We start from the raw sequence: 12376 nt of genomic DNA, 5'->3' as shown, positions 1-12376 counted from the left end.
ATTTGTTCATAAGTTGAATGTTCGTAAGTAGGGGAGCGTCTGTATATTGAACTTCATTTTTTACGTGTGTCGCGGGTAAATGCCACTCGGAAAAAAAGGGTCACATTCTTTTTACCCACTATGAAATATGATTTTTGACATTTGGTAGCGCCAATACAAAAAGATTGGATAAAATATTCCAAAGTCATTATTCATATTATGCTGCATTTTTTTTCCTTCTCTCGCCGCATTTCATTTTCTTTTCTTTTCTATCTCGGCCGCAGCTTCACTGCTTGTCTTTGACTACGGCAAACAGGAATGTCATGCTGAGAGATGGCCCGATAGATGCCAGCGAGCCATCCCACGCAAAGATGAAAGCAAAAAAGAAGGAGTGGTGTTAGAACACCTTCAACAGCGGGATGAGGAGGTACCATATTGAGAAAGGTGGACGTGGTAAATAAAGCCAAACGGGGGAGAAAAAAAACATGAAGGTGAAATCGCATTAGCTTGTATTTGTGTGGATGAAAACTTGAGGGAAATTTAGCCTGGGGACGCTAAAGCGGGATGCGGAAATTGCAATAAACACGTTCTAATGATCGTTTACGCTTAAAGTTCACTCCAGAGTCAGCCACAGTTTTAATGGGATTAAAACAAGGGTGTCAAACATGGTTTGGTTTAAGGGGCACAATCATGCCAACTAGATCTCAAGGGTAGGATGTCTATGTGGTGCACGTGTGTCAAAGTGGCGGCCCGGGGGCTAAATCTGGCCTGATGCAACGTTTTGTGTGGCCCGGGAAAGTAAATGATGAGTGCTGACTTTCTGTTTTAGGATCAAATTAAAATGAAGAGTATAGATGTATATTGAATTTCATGATTTTCCCTTTTAAATCAATAATTGTCATTTTTTAATCATTTTTTTCTGTATTTAGTTCAAAAATCCTTTTGTAAAATCCAAAAATATATTTAAAAAAATCTAAAATAAACATTGTTTTAGATATTTAGAGTATTTATTTATATTAAATTTCCTGATTTTCACCCTTTTAAATCAATAATTGTCATTTTATAATCATTTTTTCCGTGTTTTTAGTTCAAAAATCATTTTTTGTAAAATCTTAAAATATATTAAATAAAAGCTAAAATAAACATTGGTTTAAATCTATTTAAAATTGAATATTCAGGGATTTTAATCCAGTTTTTTACATCCATTTAAAAAATATATATTTGGAGGCCACTTCTTCACAACCTGGACTTCTGGAGACTTTAGTTCACAGCAAGAGAACGGTAAATTGTTTTGGGATCCATCAAACTCTGAAGACGGTTAACAACAAAAGCTCTTGGGAACTGTAGATTTGTTTTGGTAAACATGGCTTCTCAAAATGGTCCGCATCAATTTTCAAGATTTGACAGACCTACAATAGTTTTGAGAACTGACACAAATTGTTATGAGACTGAATTATGTTTACTCTTATGTTATGCATGTTGTTTAAATGAATATATTAGCAAAAGGGACACCAGGGTCTTCAGAATCATCTGATTGATTCTCTTCTTGCAAGAATAAAAGGATATAATCTCAGATGCCTCCATTATTGAAGGGTGAATTTGCCCTATATAAAAAAAAAACTGGTCATGGGCTACTTTAAGAGCCGCTATTCAATTGTATTCTATTTTTTCTCCCGATAACCAGTAAGGCCATTTTTACCGGCTCACCATCAGGTGTGTAGTCGAGGTGACCCCCAAGCAGAAGGAGCCCGCTATTTGGCACCCACGCGTCGATAATTTAAAAGTCCGCCACTTGGAATTAATGAACTCGGCTGTCCGACATGGGGGCCCTCGACGTGCGTACCCGTGTGCACAAATGCCAGAGAGACTAATAGACGGTCAACGGGTGTCGTGGCCTTTACAAACCTAATTATGAGAACTAATGGCAGTCGTCAAAAGCAGAGGAGACTCAAAGTGACACTGGCGAAGGGAAATTGACGCTTTATATTACAGAAAAACCGTGAAGGTACGTCGCCAAGTGGCAAGGCTTTCGGCCATTTTGATTCCAGCGACAAATGGTATGTAATGACAGCCGTGGACGTGCACCTACAGCTTGTAAACACAGATGGGTTACACCTCAGTTCCGGTGTTTGGCTTTGTCTTGGATAACAAGCTCCTGGCGTTTTGACACGACAGCAGAAAATACGGGTCGAAGCGCAGATGCAAGCAAATACACGCACAACAAAGTAGAAAAAAGATACACACATGCTGGAACGAAATGACCGTAACAAGCATATTTAAAAGAGAAAGTGCTGACAGCTGAACAACGTAAGCGAGGATACGAGGGATGTGTGGCGCTTGCTCTAATGGCAGGCCCGTATGAATAATGGAGTATGCCATAAAAATGTAAAAAAAAAAAAAACAATTGAGATGAGATTCATTCATTAGATGATTAAGGCTATTACACAAATAAAAAAATAAATGGACTGACTCAATGGCTGCCGAGTTTTATCTCTCTAAAGAGTTTTTTTAAGGACTTTTCTGACTGATTTTCAACAAAATATGTGGAGTTAAAAGAAGAACCTTGAAAAGCAAAACTTGACTTTCTTCTAACCTCCTTCAAAGAAAACAATGCTCCCAGGTTTTTTGGTGTGGGGGGGGTTTGAATTTATAAGTCAGGGGTGTCAGACTCGGGTTGGTTCAAGGGCCGTGTTAATGTCAACTTGATTTCATGTGGCGGACCAGTTTAGAGATAATATTTAGATTTTTTTTTTTTATAAATGGATTAAAAGAACTGGATTAAAAGCTTTGAATATTCAGGTTTTTTATAGATCTAAAACAATGTTTATTTTAGCTTTTTTTTAAATAGATTTTTAGATTTTACAACATGATTTTTGAACTAAAAACAAAGAAAAAAATTGGGGGAAAATCAGGAAATTTTATATACATCTAAACTCTTCATTTTAATTTGATTAAATCCCTGAATATTCAGTTTTTTATAGATCTAAAATAATGATGATTTTACCTTTTTTTTAATATATATTTTTAGAACTTACAAAATGATTTTTGAACTAAAAACAAAGAAAAAAATGATTACAAATTTACAAATATTGATTTGAAAGCGGGAAAACCAAGAAATGTAATATACATCTCTACTCTTCATTGTAATTTGGTTCTAAAACACAAAGTCAGCACTCATGATTTACTTTCCCGGGCCACATAAAATGATGCAGCGGGTCAAATTTGGCCCCCAACGCCACCACTTTGACAACTTTAGGGTAGATTTCACCGCAAATATCATTTTATTCCAAAAAAGAAGCTTTGTGATTGTAATTTTACTTAATGTGAAGTTAAAAGAATCTTACCTGTACATTTCTTGAGGATACCCGGTCGCCTTCCATGCATACCCAGCTTACAGTTAAAGTTTTCCTCCCAGAACTCTGCGAACCAAACATTCCTTCTGTTGTTGGACAGCGAGCGGCTTCGGAAATAGCGGTCAAAAGCTGTAACAAAAAGACAGACACCATTACCTCAACGTTTTTTAATGAAGCTACTAAACATCCTTTCCATTTGTTTGCATTGAATGATTATTGATAAACACTAACGATAAATTCTAAGTGTCTACCGAAAAGGCAAAAACTACAAAAACGACAGTACACTCCGAAGGGATGACGCTGTACTCTGTGAAACTGACGGTTTTGGCTGGGAAATCCCCAGAGTTTGTTACCGTGACGTCAGGCATGACTTGTTCTAAACGCCGACAAGCGCCGCCTTCATTAATCTCCTCGACTGTCGGGGAAAGGCAGGTGGTGGGAGGGAAGATGGACCGACCAGACGACCGGCCATATTGGATTAGAAAGAAAGCAAAATACCCAAGCTATGCATTCCGAATGTTTTGGCGCACTAGTAATTTGAAGTCTTAAACCAAGGGTGTCAGACTCGGGTTGGTTCGCGGGCTGTATTAACGTCAACTTGATTTTCTTTGGGTTGGACCATTTTAGATAATATTTAGATTTTTTTTAATAAAATGGATTAAAATAACTGGATTAAAAGAACTGAATATTCAGTTTTCTGAATATTCGGTCATAATTTTTTTAACTTCCTAATTGAATGATTTTTACTCCAAAAATGACTTCAATTTTATGGAAAGCGAAGTTTTGTGGTCACAGACTTAACTTAAATGACTTCCATTTCATATCACATAAAAGTAAGCAACAAAATACACTTTAATTTCATGAATTGGATCTTGTAATAGATTTAATGCTCATCCTATTTTAATTTTAATCTCAAAGTACCGCAATTTTCAATTTAGATTTTTCTTTTCATAAATGGATTAATATAACTGTATTAAAAGCCCTGAATATTCAGTTTTTTACAGATCTAAAACAATGTTTATTTTAGCTTTTTTAAAAATATATTTTTAGATTTTACAAAATTATTTTTGAACTAAAAACAGAAAAAAATGATTAAAAATGCCAATTATTGATTTAAAAGAGGGAAAATCAAGAAATTTAATATATATCTATCTCTTCATTTTAATTTGATCCTAAAAAAGAAAGTCGGCACTCATGATTTACTTTCCCAGGCCCCACAAAATGATGCGACGGGCCAGATTTGGCCCCCTGGCCACCACTTTTACACCCATGTCTAAAACAAAGCATTACAAATACACATCCATCAAAAAGGCGCCACCAAAAAGCAGGGTCCCTTAAAAAATTAAGATCTAGTTGGCATTAATGTGGCCCCACGAAACAAACTGAGTTTCCCACCTTAGGAATAAGACTTAATTTTTATTTTTTTTCCAGGAAGACGGTAAAAAAATCTCCAATCAGAGGGAGCCAAAGGTGAGTAAGACTCTCAGGCAAATTCCCAAATTGCTATGGGCCACAACACCTGAATGGATTTCTCCTTTTTAGTGAACGATAAACAGATTTCTCCATTTGTCTTCCTTGTTTTCATTTCCTGCTTTGTTGCCCTTGCGTCCCTCCAGGCATCACTAGTCTAATAGAAAAAAAACCCTTTCCGACTTTTGAACAACTCTTAAGAAATGCTCAACTCGCTATATTCTCCAACCTACCATCCACAGATGCTCTTTTGGGGAGAATAGTAATAGCTCCTTTCGCCACTCTCTCTTGGCCAATCACTGGAGAGATCTTCGATCCCCAGCTATCAGAGCCCACCCACAGGAAGTGACCCGTCTGGTTGTTCTTCTTTGCGGCATCCAGAACACGCCTGTTAATGAAAATGGCGGATTAAGGTGAAGAAGGTTTGAGCTTAATACAAAAAAATGGTTGGTTTAAGTGGTTGTAGCGACAGCAGGAGAATTTTTCGGAAGTAGCCACGTACCGTATGTCGTCCTCATTAGCAAACATGATGATGGCTCTGGCATTGGAGGTCTCCAACAGACGTCTAATGATCTTGTCAAATTCCCCCGGTTTTGGTTCCCTTGGGATCTTCAAGGACTGTGCAATGCAAACACCACCTGGGAGCAAAAAAGGGGACAATTAAAAATATAAAGTGCTCATTTGCACTATTTAGGAACTCATTTCGGCGACCTCGATGGCGACGGACATCCAGGAATGACTCGGATAGGACGAGGTGGAATGAATGCGACATTTTAACGCATTGGATTGTACTGAAAACGATGGGCGTCCAATCCGTTTTGACTGAGATCGGATAATCGTTAGCTTATTGTAGACCATAAATCATTGGTGACATATATATAGTATTCTATGATATGGTTGAAGCTCTAATTGGTTCTAGAACTTCTTTTGTGACATGGATTTTTTTTTTTTTTAAAGAGAAGTCTATTAGTATGTGGACATTCTACAATTTGTTTCATGGTCCTTAAAAACCTACTAAAAAACCCTTTACAAATGATCAAAGTATTCCAATTTTGTGTGACAGTTGTGAGAAAAACTCAAAAAAAAGAGAGGAAATGATAAGAAGATGGATTATTGATGTATTAAAACAAATTAGGAAGTATGTAGAGTTGTTGTTGGTAAACCAGTGGAGTGTAGGCAGATTATCAAGCAGGGCGGAATGCTAAAGTAACAATTTCAAAATAAAATAACGGATATAGGAACATGTTGAGGGATTTTGTAACTTTTATAGGTAATTTTCACATTCGTAAATTGCTATGTTTTCATGCATAAACATTCGTAAATAGAGATACCACTTTGTCTACCAGGACATCTATAAGGCCAAGCATAATATAGACCACATGTGTCAAAGTGGTGGCCCGGGGGCCAAATCTGGCCCACTGCATCATTTTGTGTGGTCCAGGAAATTAAATGATGAGTGCCGACTTGTTTTAAGATCAAATTAAAATGAAGAGTAAAGACATATATTATATTTCCAGATTTTTCCCCTTTTAAATCAATAATTGTCATTTTTTTAATCCATTTTTTTCTGTGTTTTTAGTTCAAAAATCATTTTGTAAAATCTAAAAATATATATAAAATAAAAGCTAATACAAACATTTTTAGATCTACAACAAAACTGAATATTCAGCGCTTTTGATCCAGTAAAATGAAGATTATCGATGTATATTACATTTCCTGAGTTTTCCCCTTTTTAAATCAATAATTATTATTTTTTAATCAATTTTTTCGTTGTTTTTACTTCAAAAATCATTTTGTAAAATCTAAAAATATATTTTAAAAAAAGCTAAAATAAACATTTTAATATCCATAACAAAACTTATTATTCAGGGCTTTTAATCCAGTTCTTAAATACATTTAAAAAAAAATCTAAATATTATATCCAAAATGGTCCACATAAAATCAAGTTGACATTAACCCGGCCCGCGAACCAACCCGAGTCTGACACCCTTGATATAGACAAAATGATGCACGCCATAATGATAGTCATGTCATATTTAAGCTCATTTATGAAATCCCCTTTATTGTATCATTAGCCCAGCCCAAGATGTGGCAGTGTTCATGTTTGTATTGGATTTATAGCACATTAAGCATGCCAAAATCCTCAACCTGTTCACAATGTATAAACCTATCCATGTCTTGTTTCTTTGTACCTCCGAACGAGGCCATTTGTTGTGCAAGCGTACAGTCTGTCAGCTTGGCCGCGCCGCACCTCTTAATCACAATTCGTACGAGCACGTGCGCGAAAATATTCATTAGCCTTCAACCGAAAGCCTCTTGGGACCGTTGAGGGAGACAATATTGCATGCTGGCGCCAACAACTGAATACTAAAAGCAAATACTTCTTCTAAATACTTTCTCAAGGATAATCGGCTACTTGACGGGCACTTTTATATTGAAAAAAAATAAAAGCAGGTGGCATTGCAAACACGCAAATACACAAGAAGTGATTAAGCCATGGTGTGTTTGACTTGTATCATAAGTCAGTGTTTCTCGAGCACTGGGCCGTGGCACACCGGGGGTGCCGTGAGTAATGGTCAGGTTTGGTGGAATCATTTACAAGGATTAATCAATGATATTATTCCCAGAGAAAAATCTTAATATTACCTGATGCAAATTGAACGACTATGAGTTTAAAGTTGAAAAAGCACTAATATGACATCATAAAATGGACTAGTACAAGATTTAAATGACATATTTTTATGTAAAGTTGCACATGCGTCAAAGTGGCGGCCCGGGGGCTAAATCGGGCCCGCTGCATCATTTTGTGTGGCCCGGGAGAGTAAATGATGAGTGCTGACTTTCTGTTTTAGGAACAAATTAAAATGAAGAGTATTGATGTATATTAAATTTCCTGATTTTTTTCACCCCAGTAAAGTAGAAGGAACAGTGTATTTAGTTATTTTGTTATGTATCATTCAATTGAAAATTAAAAGTTGACTGAATTATTTTGGGGTAAACATATCTACTTCTATTTGAGCGCAGTGTTATTAGTCTTAGAAGGTTTAAGGACGATTTTTTCTCACATCCATCAGGACTCTAAACTTGCAGTAGCACAACACACAATCCCTTCTGTGTAATTACTTCGGGGTGAGGTAATATGAAATGAAAAATGGTGATCTGCCTCCTACTGGCTGACTGAAGGCAAGTGAAAGACAGTACATCATATAGAATACGGGTAGAGAGAGTGCAATTCATGTTATAACAAAAAACACTGTAAAATATGTTGTCTCAATGTAATATTTGTATTTAAATTTTTTTTTTAAAAATCTGTGAAACTCTGAATCCGCGGTAGCTGAACCGCGAAATAGCGAGGGAACACTGTATTGTTAATATAGGCTTTAATAATATAGTTAATATAGTTTTCAGCCGAGAATTTTTCAATGCAGAAAAAGTACTGCAGCTAAAAAAAATAGCTTAACACTGTCATAAGTAACCATCTGAATGCAGAGTAGGCTAAATTACAAGTAAAAAAAAAAGATGTCCGCTTGAATCATCGTTTCCGAGTGAAGAAGTTATTGCAGACAAATCAAATATATTTCTATTGTGCTTAATAGATTTAAAAAAAAGGGTTTCTACACCTTCAAATGAAAATGCAATGGAGCATTTATCTCACAGTTGTTAGACACTGTCTTTATAATACATTTTGTACCATTCCAATATAGTAAATAATCAACCTTTTTTCATGCTTGAAATACATAATTTTGGAGGGTAAGTCTAGCAGAAAAGAAGTAGAAAAAAAAGCTTTTGCAATCTGTTTGCAAATGATTGATTTTGGCACTTTTGTTATCATGCTTACTGCCTATTTTTATTCATCCCCTTCTACGTTCTTCTCAGTTGCTTTACAGGCCTAAATAACATTTCTTATAATTGGTTTGTAAACTGTTAAATGGGATTACACGAGCTCACAGTATTCACAATTTTGATGCGGAGCTGTTTTAGAAGAAAAGCTATTTTCTCCGGCTCACGCAACGATTGTTGCACGTTATCAGGAAGACCATCGATGATTCAATTATTCGGGCCTGGTAACACAAGCTTTAAGTTTATCTTTAACAACCTGATTACTGAGTCTTCAAAGAGGATTGGATCGGACTAAATTGTAATTTAGTCAGTCACTTTGTATCGGTTGATGCGTTCATTCTTCTAAAGCACAGGTGTCAAAGTGGCGGCCCACGGGCCAAATTTGGCCTGCCACATCATTTTTTGTGGCCCGGGAAAGTCAATCATGAATGCAGACTTTTTATTTTAAGATCAAATTGAAATGATGATAGATGTGTATTATATTTCCTGATTTTCCTCTTTTTAAAATTAATAATTGAATTTTTTTAAATCCAATATTTGTCTTTGTTTTTAGTACAAAAAGCAATTGGTAAAATCTAGAAATAAAGATTTTCTGTTTTCCACTTAAATATTGAACATAAGTTTAAAAAAAAAAGTGTTTCCATTTGAAATGAAAGATGATAAAAAGAAATTTTCCATTACAAAGATAAAAAGCTCAGATAGATCATGTGTCAAAGTGGCGGCCCGGGGGCCAAATCTGGCCCGCTGCATCATTTTGTATGGCCCGGGAAAGTAAATAGTGAGTGCCGACTTTCTGTTTGAGAAGAGTATAGATGCATATTAAATTTGCTAATTTTCCCCTTTTTAAATTAATGATTGTCATTTTTTAATCAATTTTTCTGCATTTTTAGTTCAAAAATCATTTTGTAAAATCTAAAAATATATTTAAAAAAAGCTAAAATAAACATTTTTTAGATTTATAACAAAACTGAATATTCAGGGCTTTTAATTCTGTTCTTTTAATCCATTTATTAAAAATCAATCTAAATATTATATCTAAAATGGTCCGGCCCACATGAAAGTTGACGTTAATGCGACTCGCGAACCAACCCCCAGTTTGACACCCCTGGATTCTAAAGTGAGCAAGATTACACAGCAACTGTCATTTACTGCATTGAGTTGGAGAATTTAAAAGGCAGTGGATTATCACTTGTTTTTAAATATCCATTAAGAAACATGGGCAAGAATGAGACCGAATTAGTACATAAAAAGTTCACCAATTTCCTGAAATGTCCAGCACTTTGTTTCCATTTGAACGATAGACCTCTATTTCCATTAAAAATTTCTGACAGTGAATCCATAAGAAAAAAAAAGCCCACGCAATCCACAGTGTGTTCTTAAGAAGACCTTGTGCACAGCGTGCATCATTGCCGAAAAAAAAAAAAACACCTGGACAATGAACGGCATTTTAGAATCGAGTTAGTCGGCATTTGACGAAGCCACTAAGCGGTCACATTGACATAAATTCTGCTATTATGACAAACTTTGCTCAAGGATGGAAAAATGAGCGTCCTTTTCTATTCTTTTTCTGTTGCTAAGGACACAGCAGCATTTCAGGTCAGCGCCGTAGGTTTTAGCAATCAATGGTTCTCGTGACTGAGATTCTGAGTGCTTTTTCAGGGATACGTTTACGTACACGCCCGGTTGTTGTGCGTCCGACATTTGACTGACTCACTTTCGTGTTTTTTTTTTTTTTGGGCAGATTGAGGATTGTGGGAAAACAACATGTTCTGCTTCTTCTCGGGAGTTTCAACAGCACCTCGGGCTGGCGAATAAATTACTCAAAAACACCCAAGGTACCTCAGCCAATGGAAATTTACATCCTTTAATTAAAATATGAGTGAACAGATACAGGCCTTGTTGCCTGCAGTGTACTTGTAAAATTAAGATATCGCAAACCCCAAACAGACCCGAGGTGACAACACATTTGGGACTGTGTGAAATTATTGTAGCCGGAATAAGAGAAGAAATTACCTGTTGGTTTCAACTCAACTTATCAATTCCAATGTGACATATTGACGTTTGTTGGAGAAAGAGGATTTGTGTTTACAAAAAAAATGTTTGATCGTTTGAGTCTAACAGTAAAAAACAGATTGGACGTTGAGCGCTGGCAATGTAAGTTAACTTTTTAGGACAAAATGGCAGCCAATAAGTGACCTATTTATGGCGAAAAATGAAAATCGAGTTGGTGTGAATGTGTTTTAGCCGGTACTCGGACGTTTGGTCAACGGACGTTTGGTCAACGGACGTTTGGTCAACGGACGTTTGGTAGACGGACGTTTGGTCGACGGACGTTTGGTCGACGGACGTTTGGTCGACGGACGTTTGGTCGACGGATGTTTCGTCGACGGACGTTTGGTCGACGGACGTTTGGTCAACAGACAGTTCTCTCTCTCTCATGATTATCCTTTTGAGAGCGAGAGATTACCTGGTTCATCTCTTTCAAAGGTAAACTCTCTCTCATGATTATAATTTTAAAAGAGTGAGTGAATCCGTCGACCAAACGCCCGTCGACCAAACGCCCGTCGACCAAACGCCCGTCGACCAAACGCCCGTCGACCAAACGCCCGTCGACCAAACGCCCGTCGACCAAACGCCCGTCGACCAAACGCCCGTCGACCAAACGCCCGTCGACCAAACGCCCGTCGACCAAACGCCCGTCGACCAAACGCCCGTCGACCAAACGCCCGTCGACCAAACGCCCGGGGACCAAGTGTCCGTCGATGAAACCTCCAGTCACGGTTTTAGCCAGTGTGGTGTCAGCTGGAACAAAAACCTTCATCCACTGCAGCCCTTTGTCAAATAGTTTAGACACCCCTGATCTAGATAACATCAAGCTCACTGTGTGGCCACTTTAGCCATTCTCCTTTCACCACAGGAGGCAAACAGTCTAGCGTTTGTGTCAGCATTTCTCCAGTTGAGAAAGGAGAGCCCCGGATTTAGGCAAGCACTGACCAGGGTCATGCTTTCAGTTGGTTCTAGCATTGATAGAGGTCAAAAAAAGTTGGAGCCATGCTGAAAACAAGATGTGACTTTTGAATAAACTGAGTTTACAAGTGGCCAACCGAGGTTGGGCAGTGACTGGTTGGACATGTCCAACCGCATCATACTCAGACGCCATCCGATCCAATCAATGCCAGCAATCCCCCAGACTCGAGGCAGACGGCGAGCGGACGAGAGGAAGGCGGGGGTGGTGACGGGGTCTTTGCGTTGCGGTCGGGAAGAGGGTGCTTGAAATGAAGGCAACAGGAGATGAAAACTATAGGGTGCGAGGTGAGGGAGGAGAAGATAAGCATGGGATGATTGGATGTCAGAGCGCAGATAAGAAGCACAAGGTCAACGTTAAGCTGGGAGATCACAAAGAGAGAACATGTCCTCTCGCTCCGACACCCTCCAAGAAGATTTTTCGCTCCTTTGCTTTGCACGCTGCCCCTCTTGTAGCCACTTGCTCTCTGGCAGTAATCAAACATCCAATTACAGTCTGGACACGGAACAAAAGGCTGCGTGACGGTATGCGTACGTTCCACCAGGGAAACGAAACTAAACAACTTCTGGTTATACTGTGCCCGTTTTATTCCATGATAAAACCGGTAAGAATTTGTATTCTAGACCAAGGGTGTCAGACTCGGGTTGGTTCACGGTCCGCTTTAACGTCAACTCGATTTTATGTGGGCCGGACCATTTTAGATATAATA

At 37.8% G+C, this 12376-nt stretch overlaps 1 protein-coding gene across 2 annotated transcripts in view; it reads right to left on the bottom strand.

Moving 5' to 3' along the window:
- Nucleotides 1-12376, bottom strand: part of grm8a (glutamate receptor, metabotropic 8a) — a 137080-nt gene that overhangs the window by 37238 nt on the left and 87466 nt on the right. For both annotated transcript variants that reach the window (XM_077709296.1, XM_077709297.1), the window contains exons 4-6: nt 5305-5440; nt 5036-5190; nt 3324-3461 (exon numbers count right to left, since the gene is read on the bottom strand). In XM_077709296.1, the coding sequence (XP_077565422.1) occupies nt 3324-3461; nt 5036-5190; nt 5305-5440 (429 nt within the window). The remainder of the gene's footprint in view (nt 1-3323; nt 3462-5035; nt 5191-5304; nt 5441-12376) is intronic.

Source organism: Stigmatopora nigra, chromosome 23 (assembly GCF_051989575.1).
Source record: "Stigmatopora nigra isolate UIUO_SnigA chromosome 23, RoL_Snig_1.1, whole genome shotgun sequence".
Taxonomy (NCBI): Eukaryota; Metazoa; Chordata; class Actinopteri; order Syngnathiformes; family Syngnathidae; genus Stigmatopora; species Stigmatopora nigra.
This window is presented reverse-complemented; position numbering and strand designations above follow the sequence as displayed.